This window comes from Scatophagus argus, chromosome 15 (genome assembly GCF_020382885.2).
Source record: "Scatophagus argus isolate fScaArg1 chromosome 15, fScaArg1.pri, whole genome shotgun sequence".
Classification (NCBI taxonomy): Eukaryota; Metazoa; Chordata; class Actinopteri; family Scatophagidae; genus Scatophagus; species Scatophagus argus.
The window spans coordinates 2,926,757-2,948,000 of record NC_058507.1 but is presented as its reverse complement, the minus strand read 5'-3'; the positions used below and the strand labels follow the sequence as shown (position 1 = coordinate 2,948,000).

Sequence of the window (21,244 nt, the reverse complement as noted above, 5' to 3'; positions counted from 1 at the left end):
AGCTGTTAGAGCTGCAAAGCTGTCTGTGTGTTTAGAATGAGATGTCATTAAAGTCCCTGTTGGTGTAGGTGTCCCAATACTTTTGTCCATATAGTGTACATAAGCTCAGTCCACAGATACGAAACTGTATGAAATTAAGACTCCAAACACAAAAGCAAAACAGTCTCTTAAACAGCAGTCAGGAATCAAAAATTAAATAGAAAATTTAGGTTAGCTGTTCCACAAACTGTAGGAAATTGTTGCTCTTGAAATATCTTGAAAAAAAAAAACAAAAACACTGAACCTTAACCAGAAAAAAGTTAAACATTACACTGAGGAGGAGAATTACACTGTTGTTCAATCGAACTATGTCAAGGTGACAAGTTGGCAGACTTCTCCTTTACAGCCTCATAACACAGCCTGAGCAGATAAAAAGGGGTCTGAGTGAAATCCATGAAGCCAAAACATGAGCCAAGGGAACAAAAACATGTGACCTTCCTGGGTGGAGCTCAGGATGAGGAACATCAGCCTATCCTGTAATTTTACAGTTTTAATTACATCCTTCCGTCTGTGCAAAGCTGCGCTCTTTCTCTTGTTCGCTTTCAGCAGACGGGAAGCCCCGCAGCGTCTTCCTCACAGCGCTGTCAGCCAAGTATTACTTTAACACTCGACACAACAGGCATGTGAGTTTAAAATATTGAGAATTTTGTGTTTCAAAAGCACATTCCCTACAGTCGCATAGCAACAGCAGGACTCGTGTCTCGTGGATCTCATGGACGGGAGCAGCAGCCAAAATCCGGGTGTGGATGCTCACAGCGGAGGGCACTTACGCTTTGACCACGTGATAGTCGGAGGCGTTGAAGACGTAGCCTCCGATGACCCACATGATGTCCTGGTCCACCACGGCCTTGTGGGAAGCCCTCGCCAGCCCGGCCTCAGAGTACTCCTCCCGGCTCCAGAAGGAGGAGTTGGCAGGGACTGAGACGGAGCAGTCGGGACCTGAAGAGGGAAGGAAACCGCAGAGTCAGGACTCCACAGGGAGCTCAGTTAATCCAGCGTTATAGCTCTTGTATATAATAAACACAAACTGCTTAAAAAGATTAAAAAAACAACAAAATAAACCAGCATTAAAAAAAACAACTTGTGGCTTGTGAGAAATTTCCTAAATTAATGGGGGATTAAACTTTCACAGGCTTCATTAGTTCCCTTTAATGTCTGCAGTTAGAATGGGGCCATCTGCTGTCCACAAACTGACTGTGTAGGTGAACAAAAACCAGGATCCATTATTGATCTCACCTCCTGAATGATGAAAGCGGGAGGTGAAAGAAAAGGCAGACGGGTTAAAGAAGCAAAGAGCAGCGTTTAACATTCAGACATGGAGTAATTTAGCATTTGTGAGCTGTTTTCAAAGTTTCTGAGATGTTATTAAGCTGTGTACTGAAAAACTGATGCGTTAGAGAAGTTGTATTTAATGTCTGAACTTTAACGTGAACATTCAGGCACAAAACAATAACCACTGAGTGGAATGACTACGTTAAAAGACAGATGGCCCTGGCCCGAGCCACTTTGCCCTGTCAGGGGACGGGAACAATAACAGCAGCACAAACCGGAATCACTTCTGAATGAGGGGAAAAGATTCTGAGAAGCTTTTTTGGCAAACACCAGCAAAGTCAGAAAGAGAAAGATCGGTCTGCCCTGTACCGAATCACGCAGATTCGGGGTCAGTTTGTTCACCTACCACCTGTCCATCCTACCTGATGAAAGGCAAAAAGAGATAAAATCGTGCCCAGAATATATCAATTAGCAACCAATTAATGGCATCGCTCCATCTTACAGCAGAAACAGGATGTTTTCCACTGCAGGGTGTTTCTTATTGATCCTTATCAAAAGAATGCTGAAGTGGCCACGTGACAGGACAGGAAATGTTGTGATTCACTGTATCAACCAAGGTCACTTTACTCTGTGGCTAATAATCTTTGACTCTAAGCAAACTAAATTACCTTTGCACCTTGGCTGCATTTCCATAAGTAATACAAATGCAGCCTTAGCCTCCCCCAAAGACGCAATTTGTCGAAGGTTACGCATCTGTGAAGCAGAGATTAAATGCGAGGCTGGCTTGACTAAACAGGCATCTATCTCTGCTTTTGCACTGGCTGGTGTAGAAAATGACTTCATTTGGAAGCTGGCAGCACAGAGTACACTAAGCGCGCGATTCCTCAGCTAACACACCATGACAGGGTAATAAAGGCTAAAGAAAATGCCAGCCTGTTTCTCAACTCCCTCAGCTTTGGTAATTAGACGACGAGCACACTGAGCTGCTGATATAACGGCAGTTAAATTAAGCCGTTGTCTCTGCTTGTGCAGACTGCAGCAGCGGAGCGCTTTAAGAACTAATAGAGCGATTTAAACGCCCATACGGTCTGATTCAAAAAGGATACAGGAGCGTCAGATCGACACCAAAAGTAAAAAGAGTCAACACTCATGACTCAACCAAAAAAAGGTGAGCAAGCTGATGCTGCAAAAAAGTTCATCTGAAGGCCATCAGGTGACAGCAGAGCAGCAGGGGCCTCAGTGACAGAGGTGGAGGCTTAAAGCTGGAGCGGCACTGGGTTAAATCACCAGACAAACAAAATCTGGACGGATAAACTCAGCAGCACTCTTTACTAAACCTCCAACTGCTCCACTGCATATTTACTGGGAAGGCTCATTTGCATTTATTCTTGGGTATGTTTTAAAAGAAAAAGCTCTAAAGATCTCATACCTCCATAACAGTATAACGCCACCATGGACAAAAATAAAATATTAAAATAAAATTGAATATGGTATCCATGATGGAAAAAGTTATGTGAAACGGACTCTTATTTACTTTCCATAAAAATGAGGTGTTTTCTTTTAGAAAATTAAATAGACTTGAACTTTATCGAGTCAGTAGGTTTTCTCAGCAGTTTGCACACTGAAGGACAGTTTCACACAGAAGCACTCAACTAAACATAGATTTGCCATCTCTTAATTATATACCTAATCATGTGATTACTCAACTGGGTCAGTTATATATTAGCCTGATTATCAGACTGACTTTACACTTTTCTTTCACATTTCCTCCAATTCTTCAGCAAGAATCAGTGAACAAGCTGCAGATGAAACCTGCTCAAAGCACCACATCTGCTCCATAATGTCGTGCTGAAAATAGAAAGCAGACGCTGTGATTCCACGCACATCCTGCATTAATAAATGTGGCTCTTCTTGGCAGTTAGACTTCTGATTTAGCCGCCGCAGACTGTAGGCCAAGTGAGAAGCTTAATGAAGTCGCTGAGGAGGGTTTGGCATGTGTGGACCTGCTCAAGCCAAGCGGATGACATTGTGGTTTCTCAAGCCAGCACAGTGTATCAGACGATGAGGTCACCGGCAGCCAATGCGACTGCTGCCACAGTGCCAGCCCACCTTGCCATCCGGTCTTGCAGATGCAGGTCTTGCCCTGGCAGCGACCCCTTTCAGGGTCTCCACAATCCGCCTGGCAGTAGGGGACATCACAGGCTTGCCCCTTCCAGTTGGCCTCACACTCGCAATACACCGAAGCGGTGGAGTTCCCCACGCGACACTCGCCATGGCCGGAGCAGTTGTTGGGACATGTGTTCACCCTGGGAGAAAGGACAGAGGAGGAAACAAAGACAGAACGTAGGATTCAGATCCTGTCTGAGATTCAGACTCTGAATAAAACATCAGGATCACCTTTCGACAACTGAGTTACATCTGCGTTTGTGCAAGCGGCGCCGCGGCTGTGTCCAGACTGAAAGATAAAATATGCAACGTTTCCCCTTCAGACAGAATAAGGTGTTTAATCGGCATCGTCGTCTCTCATCAAGTGGTCACGCCTCAGCACTTGTCGCTCACCTCAGAGACGGCATCGAGCTCCAGGCTGCGGCAACAAGCAGACATTAAGTCACTGCAGATTGTACACAGCCCATCTGCAGTAAAACAGCACTACTGACGCTCTCCACGTCTCAACAGAAGCTTTTCTTTTGTTTGACATATTTTAAGCCAACAATCAAACCTCCACTTCCTCAGCAAAATTCAGTTTTTTTCTCTAACAGCTTCTGTTAAAGCTGTTTTTTTTGCACAATACTAAATGCAATAACTATGACAAGCAGCGTACAGTACATACAATATGCACTTCGCACTGAGTGTGGAACTGGAACACAGCAAACTGGCTCCACGGCAACATCCCACAGCCTGTTTGCTGCTGTCAGGAAAAACATGAGGAGAACTGCTGACGGGATGTAATCCAGAATACAGAAGTCAGAGAAAACAAGTCAGCACGAGGTCACAGGTGGGTCGAAATCATGTGGACACACACAAAATGATTCTGAAGTGCACATTTGTTTTCCCACGTAAAAACTGTCCGAAAACACTTACAGTGTCGTTAATGATGGCGTTTCTGACAATCCTTGCATAGCTTGGGGATAACTAAAGAATGCCTGACAATTAGCCTGGAAATAAAGGAAGCGAAAACCAGCTTCACCTGTTGTTACTGATGGGGCCGTCGTCCAACTCACAGCTGGCTACACCCGCAAAGGTTTTAAAGCAGCCGCAGGTCAATGGGGAGATGAAGCAACATGTTCTTATTCTATATATTCCATGAAAACACCAGACAGCTGTCAACCACAGACTGCATAATAAACAGTGGATGGAGATACCATAAAGTCACCCATTGCTTCGTAGTCTACAGTTTTAAAGGTTAAAGTCTGGCATTTCGGTTATCACCATCTTGGGTTTCTGGAGCCAGATGGGACCATATTTGGACCAGATGGTGGAGTTGTAGAACATGTGCATCGATACATCTCAATCCTGATTGGATCTGACCAAGGCTACAAGGCTTCTGGCCAGCCCAGCCCATTTATTATACTGTCCATGTTGTCAACATGTCACTGCATCGCTCAGTACTTCAGCATAGTCAGTGCTGCCTTCCCTACTCTCTGTCCTAAGCTCACTGGTTCCTATAGAGGAACCTTTAGAGATGGCTCACAGACAAACTGCATGGTTTGATTTTTAAAAGAGAGCCATGAACCCTGCTCTGGACACAGTAGCTTTAATCAGACACTACTCAAACAAGACTAATAGTCAGGCTCCAGTTAACATTTCAGGAAGCAGCATATTGTATGAAGGACTGACTCAAGGACTACAGGGTGTGTCTTAATGGTAATGAAGAAACCCGGTGCAATAACATGACTCACTGATGTGACTTGAACAGTTTCTGGACAGACAGTAGAGTTCTGTGGCACATCCTGATCTGGCTTTGGATCCTTAGACATTACTCATTCTTAGTTTGGGTCCTTTCATGGAAGCTGTTGACCGCATGAAAAATATAAAAAAATTACCAGACTCTACCTTTAATATGGAAAACAGCAGAAACTGTGTGAGAGACTAATGTCTTTAGAAGAAGAGTAAACAAGTCAGTGTCAAAGGTTTTGCTTTGTTTTGAGAACATTATTGTCCATCAAAGCAAGAGACTGAAGTGAGATGTTTTTATTTTCTCCCTCCTCCTGAAGACGGCCATGTTTGGGAGCAAGACAGACGAGACAAAGGGCCCCCGTTATCCTTTCATGTTCCTTTGGCAGCCTGATGGTTTGATGTTTTGGCTCCTCCACTTCTCTCAGACACCAAAGATCGCGGGGCCCGAGGGCACTTCGCTTTCATCCAACTCTGCTTCTCAGCCCTGCCATGGTACCAGAGAAGGAGGGGAAACGCAGGGGGTCCATTGAGTCCTTTGCAGATGTTTGGAAGGGACAGGCTCCCCTCTGGTTGTTAGAATATTTTTCTTTTTTTTCGTGCCAGCTGAAGAGCATGAATGGCATTTTTAGCTCATTCAGACTGGCGTGACGTTTACTTTGATCCATCCATCTATGAAGACGGTGTCTTGCACTGATATCATGGATGTTCTGTATATTAACTAAATTAAATGACATCTTGCTTTCAGTGTTGGCAGATGTTTGCTGTGTAAACATGGGAATTGATGTTTTCTTTGTTTGTGGGTGTGTGAGCAAGCATATTATAAAGGGACAGTTTGTTCCAGCTGGTCTGGACCGCTGAGAAAAAAAAAAAGACACCCTACAGGAAATGGACAAGACACACACTCTAGCTTCAGATGAAGATGCACCTGAAGCTGGGAGACCCTGGGTATATATGAATAACATATCCTAACTTGCCTAACACTTATGAATCCCCCAAGAACAGCTTGAACAAATTCTGAAAGATGATTTTTGAGCTTTCAGTATCTACAGTTCTCTAAGTACTGGTTAAATTTCTCACTGAGATGTTCTGTTACTTATTCAATAAAAAAAAGGCCACAATAATATCCTAATTATTATGGCCTTTCTTTGCATCCCGTCCACATAGTGTCGATATCAACAACGGCGTGCCAAAGTGTGGCTGATTGGTAGACGACGGTTTAAAGAAGCAACAAAAACACACTGCAGCAAAATGGACGGCAGCAGCCCGACATGATCCTCCAAATGCCAACAACCAGCCGTGCTGATGCATCATGCAGAAAGTGATAGCTTGGTATGCGTCATCATGTCCCGAGGAAGGGTGTGAAGTGGGCCCTTCACCTAAATAAATCTCAACAGCCAGTGAAACAGAAGGGATGATTTGTACTGAGGCTCTCATGTCCGGGCTCAGTATCAAAGTATCTGTCATTTAGCAGATACTTTTATCAAGTGACTGACACCATCATGTATATATGTGTGGACCCTGAGAGATGCAGACCCTGAGGCCTGGCAGCTTCACACTCATTCAGCTGGAGAGGATTATGAGCAACACGATATGTGGAAGCTGCCCTTACAAGCCAAGATTTCAAAATAAAAGTTAAGGCCTGAGAAGATTTTTTTTTTTTGACAATATAAGAGCTCACTTTGTTTGGAGGACAACATTTAGGTGGAATTAACTTCAATCCCTTTGGAAGATGCTTTGCTCTCCATGTTTCTTATTGTGCTTTGCTCACCTGTAGGAAATGTTGAAGCCTGTCAGGTTGTAGGCGGCATCACTGAAGAAGTGCAGCAGGGCGTAGCCGGATTGCGACACCACCTCGGGAACTGTCTCATTGCCGTAACGCTCAGGAACAATCAGACCACTGCAACGATGAGATAAGATAAGATAAGATAATCCTTTATTAGTCTCACTGGGAAATTACAGTGTTACGGCAGCAAACAGGATATAGAGGGTGCACAGCATGCAAGGATAAGGGAAGGATGAGCATTCAAAAAGAATAAATACACAGGAAACAAGTACCTGCAGCTGTACACAGTACAGAAAAGAAAAAGACTATTCACACTAGAGTCCCTCATGTTATGATTAGTGGATGGATTGATTATTGTACCGATTTGTTTCAAGAACGACTAAGTATGTAGGTACTGATCCTAGTAGTAGTGTTACATGAGTATGGATTACTGCACAATTATTACTACACATGTATTACTGTAGGTCTGGTGTGACCATTTGTCCCCATTATTCCACATGATTTATTGTCCAGTTAACACATTCATCAGATTAAATGTCCAGTCTATCAGCTGTGATGACACACAAGTTAATGTTAATTGGTTTTATTTACCATTTATACACATTTTACACTTAAGCTGGCATATATTTGAAGGTTATGCTGTTACTGAGCACAGGAGTCTTCACAGAGTTTCCTCTACTGCCATAAAACTCTTTAATTAGTCTTTGTCCCACTGGTGAATTTGAAAATCCTGTGACCTAAATGACTGTTTGGAGGCGAATGTGAATTTTGGATTAATTTGTAAAGTTAAGAAGAGCAGAAGAAGATTCACGTTCAGGGAATCCAGGCCAAACAGCAGCTACTTTTACTCAAACTCAGCAGCAGCAGACGTACCTGAAAGCGGCGAGAAGCGGTGCGTAGATGGAGTCTCCGTCATACACATAAAGGTGGTCCCAGCTGCATTCAGTGGCAAAGTGGTTGAACCGCAATCGGAGTATGGTGTTGGGCCTGGAAAACACACACACACACACACACACACACACACACACACACACACACACACACACACAGGGAGGCCTGAGAACTTCTGGTTGGTAAATACTTTACTGCCTCAGTCTACCTGCATTAGCATCGCAGTATCAAATATTGACACTTTGACAGCACCGTGCACTGGATGCATGAATGGTATTTAACTTCACTATGACAGTACTTGTGACACAGTTGATTAGCTTGCAAGCTGGTGTAACAAGCACACGCCTGCAGCTTCGGGAGCTCCTGCCAGACAAAATTATTGTTTAACTTTAGCAGTCAAGCATTGCAGACACAAACCTTTCTGTGTCTGGCTCAAAATGCTGCTCACTGTGCAGCAAGAGCTCATGCCGAGTGAATATCTGGCAACCTTAACTACCTTCCAAGAAAAGAGCAAACGAACAGTTTTCCACAAACGTGTGTGGTGCCCTGGAGAACTGTGTTTCCTTGTATTTAGATTTGACTGTGTACTGTTTGTACAGCCACAGTGTGGAACGGAGAACCTTTATTGCCAACTTCATTGCTTGGATCTCCTACTTACAGCTCACTTAAAAAAAGGAGCTAACTTTTTCTAAGCAAACCTGACATCCCTGATCATTCACAGCTGCTCTCTCACCCCAGCTGCACACAAGTTTTGGAAGTTACTGTTGTCCATGAGGCCTGAGGAGGCCAACTGCAAAATGAAACACCCACCTTCCCTATGAGCGAAAGAAACAGGATTCTAAGAACATAAACAAATGGATAATGAACTGGGTGAAACAGTCACCACCCACAACAAAACTTTAGCGACACTTGCCTGGTAGCACCTTCCCTCCCTGTGTCTTTATTGGCGTAAAGTCACAGAATAAATCATCAGTGAAAATGATCAGAGTCGCACAACTTTAAACATAACTTTCTTTTAATCTAAAAGAAAATTAAGCTGTTTTACATGATGTAACAAATACGGTGGGTTACATTTTATACTGTGGAGCTTGTCCATGGGTGAGTGTTTAAAGGACAGCAGACAGAAAAACAGGAAAAAAAACAAGCTCATTAAATTAGCTTTTGATTGAAGGCATTCATGAGAGTCTCAAAACTCTCCGTCTCCTCTCTAAATTTAGTTAACGTCGCAAAATGAAATCATTCAAAAGGGGGGCAGGGGGCACAAAAAGGCCCATTTAGTGCATCCATAATGAGGGCACAAGATACAGGGAATATTATGAATAGTCACATTCTTCTCTTCAAATTTTGACTTATTGCAGTGATATTGTCCTCACAAACTGAGGAATGGCGGCAGCCCCAAGCCTCGATTAGAAAGCGAGGCTTGTAACCATTGAATTAAGAATTAAAACGACCGGAGAGATCCTACACAGAAACAGCCGACTATAAATCAACAACTACTCCCATCGAGCGTGGCGGCACAGCGCGTGTTTTATGTTCGGTCCGTAAAGTCACTTCAGGCCACTGCAGACGGATTCGACACAATGAACTGCAGAGGAAGCCCATCAAAGTATTCCTGTCATTTTGATGCACACGTCAGTGCACTGACCTCCTGTTAAGGGCGGGCTGAGGTCTCAGGACAGCATATAAAAGAGCCATTACAGCGTAATGAAAACGTTGGACGACAGGGTGGTCTGGTGATTAGAGAACCCATCCCAGAACAGGAGGTCAGAAGTTCAGATCCCTCTCTAAAAAGTACACGACTTTTCCAAGAGAACACGAGCGTGACCTCGTGAGCACAAACCAAGTCACCCACGGTTAATTCCCCCCCCCCCCCAAATGAGTGCTGGCTAAACGCCTAAAATGTAAATGTAATCAAAGAGTTTATGGTTCAGATGAGCCACCAGCCAAAAAAATGAAGAATCATGGCTCCAGATCGATACTCTTTGGCGTAGTTATGCTGACTAAAGCAACAGAGAAGGAGTATTGGATTTCTCACAGTCACTTTGCCATTCATTTTCATCCATCAACCTCTGGATACTGTAAATTCCTACTGCTGGATGAGCGACTGCAGTGTGTATAACAATCATTAAGAGTACTCGCAGCCTTGGTGACAATGCGTCTCTCAAATGTCTGAAGGTTTTAGCTGCTTTCCTTAATGGCAGAAGGTGATTTAAAGTATGAAGTCAATAAGAGAGTATTGTTTTCATGTAGTGTGTCTTTGTTCTGGCTACTTGGAGACCAACGGCAGTTTTCATAAAGCTTCCTTGTACAAAGATGTGCTGCTAGTGGAGAAATTCTGAGAAAATTCTTTGAATTATGGTGATTTTTGAAGAATTTCTTCTTCTTTCATAAAGTTAGGACTTGATTCTGGGAAAGATAAAAGTGATTCACAAAGCATCTTAGCATTTAAGAGCACCCCTAAGGTGATAAACTGTTCGAGGAATGGAGGTGGACATTTAAGAGGCCTTAGACTTCCTTTCAGAGGAGAAAACTGAGGGAGGGCGATATATTCTGCCAGCGCTGAGTGACAGCGAGTTAATGAAACACTACATATTAGATCGTGCAGAGATAATGTTTGTGGTCGATCTCATCAGAGACGCGCTCACATCTCCCACTGTGCAATAATGCCAGAAAGATATTTGGCACCTGGCAAAAATACAAACGTGCAGCACTGACGACTTAGGTCTGTCGCAACCTCCCATCAGCAGAGGAATGATCACATAAACAATTAGAGCGCTCTCGCAGTCCACCTGTCAACACCGGCTTTACCACACACAACCAGAGGGAATGAGGGGTTTATCTGCTGCATTATGTCCTCCCACACCTTCCTCTCGGCTTGCCCTGTAACACGAGGCCAAATACTCCTCTTAAAATGGCTTGTTAATATCAAATAGATTAAGTACTATAAATCCCACCATAGTAAAGAAACTTAAGCAAATACATGTAACTACGAACAGCATGCGAGTTTCATTTTGTATGCTTCGAATGGCTAAAATAAGACTCCCTTGCACAGAGGTGCTCTGAGAATTTTTCTGTGATGTGCACAACTCGTTGAAACTGTCTGGACAAAATGAGTAAACTCTGATAAAGAATACTGGGTTACTCATACAGAAAAGATACTTTGTCAGATTTCCTGACCTAATTAAAGAATTCAGTCATTGTCAGACAGAGTTTAAACTCTTTACAGAAGCCTTCTGAGAGTCCAGTCCAGTCCTGACCTGGTACTTCCCTCCTGGGGGACCATCTGCACTCTACTTACTGTCCCTCGATCAGCCAGGTGCACTTGGTCTTGTACTTGTAGTTCCCTGGGCCGTCAGTCAGATAACCAGAGGGTCCCGTCAACCTGGAAGAAAGGAAGAGGAGAGGAGAGAAAAGAGATTTAAGCTTACAAACCAGAGTCTGTTTTAATGTGAAACCCAGAAAACTGTGTCCCACGCCGCTGGCCTGCGTGTGATGCACTGTGATGGGACAGGTAACATCATGTTTCCATAGCAGCACAGAAAGCATCTTTAATAAGCCTGAGTTGTAATCTAAAAGTCTCAGATTGAAAAGGAGGATGCAAATAAAAAGCCAAAAGCTAAATGACTGTTTATTTGGAGATCAATTGAAAATAATTTACTGAAATGTATTAAATGACATTAGAGAAACACAGCTTGAGACTTTGTAATCAGCAAACGTTTTGGTATTTTCTTTTGCTAGTTCTCCAGGTCTACCACAAATGTCTGAACAACATGATTGTCAAAAGTCTGGAAGAATGTTCATGTTGGTGACTTTTCTTCCACTGTCCTCATCAGGTCCAGCAGTCCAGTGCTTTGCTTTATGAACAAATACCTGCGATACCCGGAGCCTCAGCTGTGCTTTGGGTTCAGCACTTCCACGACATTCTCAGCAAGCTCATATGCTACACCAAGATAGCAAACATGGCAAACATCGGCCTGCTCGCGCTGTCAGTGTGGCCACGTTCACAGGCTGAAGACTCAAAGTCTTCTTATTTGATAAATTCATTCAAGGATCAGAATAATTTAATGACACCAACATACTGAGATCTGTTTTGTGTTGTATCTGAAGCTGTAAATACAGTTTATTCAGGCTGCAGTCATCATTTATAAAAATGTACTGTAGTAACACTGGAAACACACACACACACACACACACACACACACACACAGTTACACAAGAGCCAGTCAGCAGGGCAGAGAGCACTCAGGTAAACACTAACTTCTGACACTTCACTTTCTATTTAGGACAGCTGAGGGGCTGAGAATGATTAAACCTCACAGCAAATTATTATCCAAGGGCAGTGGACACCACGACGGGCAGCCACAGACACTCTAATGGCAGAGCGCGGCGGCCGGCCTCTGTTATTGCCTGATCAATTCCAGCTTGATGACACAGCAGCAGAGAGGAGCTGAATCACACAGGGGACACTTAGACACAGTTACAGATTGTATCATTACTGATGTAGGTCTCAGGGTGCGATGACTCTGCTAACACACCCAGTCAGTCTTGTTCCAAAACAGTCTCTGAGCAGCGTTTCAGACTCAAGTGTTCAGAGAAAGGAGCAGAAAACACGCTGCTACAGCACATCCAACCTGAAGAAACGCCGTTAATCAAGACGCTCAAGTTCGCTCAAAGCCAACGTGCTCGACATTTTGGCAACAAATTCATTAGTCTTGCCATAATGTGGATTTAATTTAAGGCTGACTCTGTTTCCACTACAGAAACAGGAAGTTGTCCTTTCACAACTTGGCCCACATCAGATGAAGTGTTTCGAAACCGATAATATAAATCATACGCAGACCTTCTGGGATGCTCCCCGTTGTGTGTGTGTTTTTATTGTTTGCATCTAGGCAACAAGTGTGCTGCAACTTTGTGTTACTGAAGACTTCAGGTCGAAACCACGGTGCAGGGCAACAGCCCCAGCTGTGTGGTCTGGGCAGCTCAAGGTCCAAGGCCAAGGGTGTTGTTATTTTCATGACAACTTTACAGGCCAAACATATGACTGTAGAACAGCAACACCCTGCTGCTATCTCAGCTCTGGACACACTCATTTAACAGAGACTGAAGCTGAAGCTTGTGGCATGAATGATTCCTCCCAGTCTAACACTGAGAGCTGCACACAAAGATTTGCTGAACATGTTGGTAACTGTACGCCTTTTTTTTTAAATATTTTTTAAGAGCAGTTTCACCGAAGCCTCTTGACGAGGCAGGTCTCGGCGTTTAGCTAACGAGTACACCAACACTGTAATTACAGACCTCGGAGTGCTAATACAGCAGAAGCCTGCAGGGACTCTCAGCTCTCCCGGCTAGCAGAAAAACACAGCTCCCCGGGAGGGTCCAACACGGCACCACAACTCAAACTGCTGCACGTTTCTAATACACACTGTACTACAACTGGGACGGCAACATCCCTCTGAAACACCAGGACATGATCCATAATGAATTATATATGAACTAGAACTCGTGTTTTTTTAATCAGTAGTGACCACTTAAAGAACAACAACCTTCAATCACGTCGCGTACGTGTGGAGCAGCGCTACACCAGACGAGAAGGAGTGAAAATAGACAAAAGCTTTTTACTGCCATCCCAGTACAAAAGGAGGTAAACAGAATTTTCTTTGACATTTTGAAAGATGACTCAGCAGCGTCTTTCTTTGCATAAACATCAAGTGTTACTTGGGATAAGAAGAAAGCAGCTCCACTGAAAACTGTGGACAATGAGGTGTGTGGATTATTCACAGTGTTGGACAAACAGCTGCTTTAAAGTCAAGCTGCTGCTGAGCTTATTCAATAAATAATGACGTTTCACCAGCTCACTGACGTGTTGTAGCAGATATTTTATGCTCTTTTACAACCAAAAGGCAGTGAAAAACTATCACCTGGTGACACCCTTCAGAATTATTTTATTATGAAGGAGCACATAAAGGACAGCAGAGAATGTGAAACACATCTGACAGCAAAACTCTTGTTAACTCTGTTACCAGTTCCTATGAACCAAAACCCACCAAGCATTTCCAAAGCTGCCTTCCTGTACTGAGGTGAACTAATCTACTTGTTCATTGATCAGGTCAGGTATTAATAATCTACTAATTGTTTAGAGAACATGTTTTTCCTGACATGCAGCTGTGCGTCTGAATTGTAAGCGAAATGTAATGACGATTTACTTCATTATTATAAATGAAACTAAATCATTCTGTTACTCAAATCTGCTGCTCCACATCCTGCTCCACCTGCTCTCAGTGAATACTGAAGATGCCAACACGCTTACTCAGAGCTGCTTCTAGCGCAGCCATTCAGCAGAACTTTACATGCTTTTGATTCACAACATGATTGGACAACAAATCATACAAACTGGATCCAACTGACCACACCCACAGGTGACTTATTTTATTGTCAAAGCCAACGTTATCACTGTGCAGTGGCTGCTAAGCAGGTACTTCAAACTTGTTCAAGGTACAACCAAGATTTGAGATGTGTCATATCATCATGAAGGTACTTGAAATCAGTATAAGTTTTCCTGGAAAGTCAATAAATCTGAAACGCAATCAGGTCAGTGGAGGTGTAAAGCTCACGTGATTTTTACTTAGCAAGTTAGCAAATGGGAAAACAGCCAAGCTAAAGGAAGACAAAACCACACATTTCTGTCGCTATGCTGAAGCATACTTTTAAACTTCCAACCCTCTTGGTCAACAGAAGATGCCAAAAATTTCCTGAGATGCAGAATAAGTCGGCAGCTGTCTGCACTTCCTGTTGTTGGACACAAACTGACACGAGCTGAGCCTCCCGTGATGTCCAGCGGCGGCTCCCTCTCGTTCATACAGTCTCCCTGCAGCAGAGCCAAGCGGTCTGCAAATGGCAAAGTGGTGCAGCATGAGACCAGAGCAAACACGATTTCTCATTCAGAGGCAACACCAGTTGTGCTCAGAGTCACAGACGGGAGGGGGGGGGGAGACACGTTCACAGACAGGGCAGATGCAAAAGGGTTTTCCCCTCGGACCCTTTGAGCCGACACACAAAAGCTGCTCTTTTTAAATCAATTAGAGAATATGTTGTGGGAAATAACACTTTTATAGCAAGATCTCAGGACATCAAATAATCTCACACGACTTTGCACATGTTAGCAGAAAGAAACGTCACATCAAACCTATTTCTGAGGGCTACTGTGATACATTTCCCTTCTTCTTATTCATCCAGGCCCATCAGGAGCCGTTTGAGGTCGAGAGTGGCAGAACACAAGATGCTGTAACCAACAATGAATATGCCATCTATCCTTGTAAATGTTGCTGTCCCAAAAAAATTGAAGAGACATATAAGATGACACAGCATCAGCCACAGCGGTTTGGAGAGCTGCAAACCGAAAACGGTTGGCAACAAATCCAGAGGCTGTGGCACCCAAAACATCCTGATGAAGCTGCAAGTCAGTTACACTGTGTAATAAATATTTGATACATTTTTCTAACAGTGGCTGCTTTCCAAGTCACGAGCTTTCGCACCTCACTTACAGCACTTACAGTCCAAATATCGCCCATTGATCCACCTCACCTGTCACCTGTCACAGGATCTCTGCACTGACCTGCAGATCATTGAGGGAGTTACCTCAGTGGGCTTTTCAGCCACCACAGTCTTTGTGTTAAGTTGTAAGCAAATCCATCCAGTAGGTGCCATTTAAACTTTCTAAACTCTCTGATCTCTGACTCCGCGTAGCTATGAAAGAGGATAGGACAAATTTCAGCGCCTCTGCATCAGTAAACTGCAAAAAGAATAAATCAGTATTAGTAGAGCAGTGGGGACCATTAGTCTCTGCAGAGGGTGGGCAGGCTGTTCGCCTTTGCTAAAGCGAGGTCAGCCTTCAAACAGGGTCCAGGGAGCGCCTGAAGACGGATGTGGACTAAAACGCAGACTACCCAAGAGACGACATCAAAGGCACTACAAAACAGCGAAACACCAAAACTCACTCTCAGCCCGGGACTAATGTGTCAGAATGATGGAGATACTGTTTACAATTTAATTTGTTGATTAACAGGGACAACAACATGCATTAGAAACCCTGTCTGGAGGCCGCCAACAAGGAACGACTGGTGCCAGCGGTACAGGACACATCGCAAAAACTACGGCCACAGACATCTACTGACTGTCGGCCTGCTACGTCAGGGTCCTCAGTTGGCACAAAGTCACACATTAACTGCATTAAAAATTGGGAGGAGTCAGAGTTGGTGCACATGAACGTGTGCCGGAGGCTTACATGGGCTCCAAGCGGCATGGACAAGGCATTTATTCAACTCCAATCTCACTGAAAAACACAAATTGATCTCAGCAAAAGCTCCATCTCCAACTAATAAAAACAAGTACAGTCACGTGTCTTTGGTACTCAACAAGCATAAAGCTGGCTTTTGTAGCTGCAATCTAATCAGCATACCATCAGATACATTCCAGCCTTATGGCAACATCCATTATGAGCAACAGTTATGGCTAAACTATAAACCAGATAAAAGAAGCTTGTCACTAAAATCCAGAAATTCCATTTGACTGTTTTTGGCTTTCTGAGGATCAACAGCAGCATAAGCCAGCAGACTGTGCAGTTCAATAACAGACTCTACAACAACAAGATCATTTTCCTCAGACTTAACCAAGCGGGCATTAGACTGATCTGTGGGGTGGACGTCTGCTGTCAGGTTATACAAATTAAAAAAAAAAAAAACATGCAGAAACATGTTTTCTGATGTACCTTTAGTCATATCAGATAGTTTTGTTTAAGTATTGAGAAATTCACCTCTGACACGTCTGCCTACATCACAGTTCAATGGCAGTGAATGGAACTTCATGTGTGGTTTTCAAAGCCTTGAAAAATTACATAAATGTGGCTTGCGGGTTTAAGGCACCAACGATAACAAGCAATGTGGCCTGTTCAAATCCAGCTAGAGACCTGCATGGTTTTCTGTATCTCGCTCTCCCCACATTTCCTGTCATCCCTCCGCTGTCAATTCTCCAGTAAAGGACATAAAAAGCCACAAAACATACTAGATAACAAAAAAACTGTAACATTTGAAGAATTCTGCAGCAACCTCATTTTACAATACTGTGAGCAGCACAAAGAAAATCACACTCAGCTGCAGCATGTCAGAAATGGATAAAGACAAAAGTATTGGGACAGGGGTTGTTTCTCAGGGTTTGGACTCGGCCCCTGACTTCCAGTGAAGGGAAATCTTAATGCTTCAGCACACCAAGACATTTTGGACAATGCTATGCTTCCAACTTTGTGCCAACAGTTTGTTGAAGGCCCTTTTCTATTCCAGCATGACTGTGCCCCAGTGCACAAAGCAAAGCTCCATAAAGACATGGTTGGATGAGTTTGGTGTGGAAGAACTTGACTGGCCCACACAGAGCCCTGACCTCAACCCCATCCAACACCTTTGGGATGAACTGGAACGGAGATTGTGAGCCAGGCCTTTTGGTCCAACATCAGTGTGTGACCTCACAAATGCTCTACAGCATGAATGGGCACAAACACGCCAACATGTTGTGTTGTAGCTGCAAAGGGGGAAACTAAGCGCATATTAATGCCATGCATTTAGAATGTGGTGTAATGCTCAGGTGTCCCAATACTTTTGTCTATATAGTGTATCTGAAACATTGACAAATCATGGGGGGGCATGTTGATTTTGGCCCTCATGGCAACCTGGGACTCCATCTTGGCACGGCCCTGCCACAAAAAGCTGCTTTTACCAGCATTCAACCAGCCTTGTATGGTAGCATTGTCTGTATGCTAAACACGGCCTCAGACCACAGGCTCTCCCCGAAAAACCATCGGCCCCTTTGACCGCGCTAACAAAACAACACAGCCGCCTTGATTCCCGAATGTGGGATCACAGAGCAGAAAGTTTACTGTTCCATTTAATGATAACTATCCTGACGGGGGTGATGTAGCTTCGACAGCACTGGATATGCTGTGCGCTGTTTGTGGAGTTTGAGCCAACAAACATAATGTAAGTCGGAGGCCTGCTGTGTTATTAGTGAAGTTCAGGGTCAAACTATCACTCCTCTCGGCAGACAAGCAGCAACCACAACCTCTCTGAGGGCACCAGCAGAGAAGACAGGATCTGTTTTTCCACACGATATCGTTTCAGAACAGAATTAGACAATTAAATGCTGACCTGCTGCTTTTAAAAGCAGTTTGGAACAAAACTTAGCAGCCAGAGGGAAAGAAAAAGTTCTAAACCCTAATAATCTCCACAGGGATGTTCATCCTCTGCATTTGGCCCCGTGGTCAGTGCTTAAGCAGAGCCCAGGAACTCGAACAGGCCAGTAACTGTGGTCAAGTGCACCAGCTGGAGTTTAGTCAACATACATGTGCCTGAGGAGCTGCAGGACAGGGCTGAGCAAACAGGACTGCAACAACAAGCACATTCATTATCAACGACCTGGTCCATTTCTTTAGAATAATCAATTACTTGTGGAGGCTTGCAAAATGTCACAAAAAAAGTAAATAGTTGTAAAGTAATAAATCCAGCAATATGTCCAGCACACACAGCATCTGAGCCACAGTGAGGCACAGCCTTAACAATCGATTCACCATGGAAAAACAACTTATCAAAATAAAAATGAAAACATTTGCAGTGCTTATCCGATGTGAAGATTTACAGCTGTTCTCCACCGTAGCTGTTTGAGTCCAGATCAGCAACAGAAGGATGACAACTTGGACTCCAAGAACCTGCGAAGCCATTAGTCCTGCTTTTCTGAATTTGGATTACTCTACAACAAATCAGACAAACTAACTGATCATGAATCAGTGATTAAAATAATCATCCACAACACTCCACCTGAACCCAGGACTTTCACGCTGGCTTGATGTTACCCATGATGCACCTGATGGCTGGCGAGGATTTCCCACAGTGACGGTCTGTTTCAATTAATACTTGAGTGCAACGGGCTGCTGGTTTTCAACCACAACCAAGACAAGCAATTTTACTGAGAGAGCACTCACCCCCGGCCTTTAGAAACATTAGACGCTCAGCCTCCATTTTACCTGTTCAGATGCGCTCTCGGCTGTACTAATGTGCACACAGTTCCAGTTTCCCTTCCCTTGGCCACGACTGGTTTCAGCGGATGCATAACAGTGCAGGCCTCCAACCAGCTCTGCTTTACAACCTGGCAGGCTCGCACTGAGCTGAGGCAGCACGACAAAGAATATCAAATTTTAAAAAAGGAGCAAAAATGCCCCAGATCTCCTCAGACAAAAAGCATTTAGCCAAGGCCTGACACCAGGGCGCAACCTGATGGAGGCATTTTAGCTGCACCGACATGCTAGCTCATCACAAGGATGGAACAGGATCAGCTTGCCAACAACTCAAAAAAAAGAAAGCATACGTCTTTCAACTACACGCTGCATTTACTGTCACAGAGGAGGGAGCCTCACTATTCTTTGTTTAAATCAGGGCGAGTGTGTACAAAGAAAGCTAACATAGACGTGTGCAGGGGGGCGAGTGCGGTCACCTTCCTCCCACCTCTCACATGTTTCCACGACTTTGATCAGCAGCACTAACCTCTAAAACCAGCTACAAAAACACTGGGTGCTTTCAGTATGTGTGCATGCAAATATCCCCACACTTTGACCCTGAGCGTCTGTTGTCCTGTCGCTAGTGGGTCAAACACCATCCGCTCCTTCAGTTCAGAGCTACCCTGACCTGGCAGTCTTGATATAACAATAAAAAAGTCCTGTGCTGGACTGTGCTCTCACTGATGGTCCTTGCTGAGATCTCTGCTTACAAGAAGGGACACAGCCAACTCAGTGTCCACAAAAACAATCAACATAAAAGTCACCAAAGGTAAATAAATAACTGGTGATGGTTGTATCCGAGCATAAAGAGATTTGAATGATTCGCTGATTAATCAATCACAGCAACGTTTCTGGCAATCATTTCATCATTTAAGTATTTCTTCCTGTGCAAAACACCATAAGTTGTCTGTCTAAAGTGTTTCAAATGTGAGAATTTGCTGCATTTTCGCGTTTTATGTTATTTTAAATTAAATGCATGTGGGTTCAAGCAGATAAAGAAAATTAATTTCAGCCCAGCTATGGCTAAAACAGTTTCTTGTCCAAACGATGTTGACAGACCACAGCCAGGAAGCGCCTTACGGTTCGGTGATGTGGTGGAAACAAAAACAGGGAGATGTCATTCGGTTTGGTAGACTGATTTAGGGCAATGGATGACAATAAGGTGACACTAACGAACATTGAGGGCATTGAGGCTCAATGCTGGTCAACCATAAGCCCACAGAGTCTGTAATAACCATCCAAATGATGTGACTGCACTGCTCAGTATCTTTACAAACATGTACTACATTTGAACCAGCAGAGCTGTGCCCGTAAGGTAACACTAGTAGCAGTAGTAGCAGTAGTAGTAGCAGACCGGTGTTTAAAGCCCTCAGGTGTGCACTGTTAGACATCTCTATCAATCTGGGCTCTGAATTAGCAAACATTAGGCGCAAAGCCAGGCAGACGCAGGTTACATACACGAGCTGTCTGGGTGATAACAAGCTGCTTTGATTCTGTCCGTGTGCTCACTGTACCTGAATCGCCCTCCGCAGTGCTGGCATTGGTCCCCAACCCAGCCGGGGAAGCACACACAGTTGCCAGTCGCTGTGTTGCACTGCCCGTTCATACAAGGTTTGTCGCATTCCTTCGCCTCGGTGAAGCGGGGCAGCCCGGAGAGCAGCCCGATAGCCGAGAGCAGGAGCGCCGTTTTCAGCATCAGCAGGCTCCGGCCCCAGCCAGAGCCCGAGCAGGCCCGCCGTGTCGCCCCGTACATTCTCTCACAAAAGATGGCTGCTTGAGGCAGGCGCTCCGCTGATTCGGGGGAAAGCGACTCAACGAGCTGACCGCTGGCGTGGTTCCGTTTATCGGACCTAAGGTACGGTTTCCCTGGGGTTAACGTTCAGTGTCTTCGTTTAGGTCGGTCTTGGCTCTGTTGCTTGGTTTACATCTTTCCTGTGGCTCAGTTTCCCAGCGCCGCACCAAGCCGCATATTGACATCCAGAAGTGACGTTATGGCAACGGAAATGCGCAACCGGAGGAAAGCGAAGCTTTAAACTTTTATTTTGAAATCAGAGAGTTGAAATCCCGCCCCTTCACAAGCTAGCTTGTTAGCTTCTTTTCCATTATATGTTATAGTTTCATCGGTTATTCTGCAAATTTTAAATTGGATACTAAGGTTTTATGTCCATATTGTAAGGTAAATTAGCTGTATACCAACTCTCTGAAGACATTTTTATAGTAGAAAAGATAAAATATTATTTATTAGTATTTCAATTATCTTTCATAATGCT

The 21,244-nt window shown here is 44.1% G+C and overlaps 1 protein-coding gene across 1 annotated transcript in view; it reads right to left on the bottom strand.

Moving 5' to 3' along the window:
* Window positions 1–20,985, bottom strand: part of atrn (attractin) — a 107,990-nt gene extending 87,005 nt beyond the window's left edge. The window contains exons 1-6 of the mRNA XM_046412331.1: window positions 20,489–20,985; window positions 11,181–11,264; window positions 7,865–7,978; window positions 6,977–7,105; window positions 3,421–3,617; window positions 810–978 (exon numbers count right to left, since the gene is read on the bottom strand). Coding sequence (XP_046268287.1) covers window positions 810–978; window positions 3,421–3,617; window positions 6,977–7,105; window positions 7,865–7,978; window positions 11,181–11,264; window positions 20,489–20,727 — 932 coding nt within the window. The 5' untranslated portion in view covers window positions 20,728–20,985. The remainder of the gene's footprint in view (window positions 1–809; window positions 979–3,420; window positions 3,618–6,976; window positions 7,106–7,864; window positions 7,979–11,180; window positions 11,265–20,488) is intronic.
* Window positions 20,986–21,244: the final 259 nt, after the last annotated feature.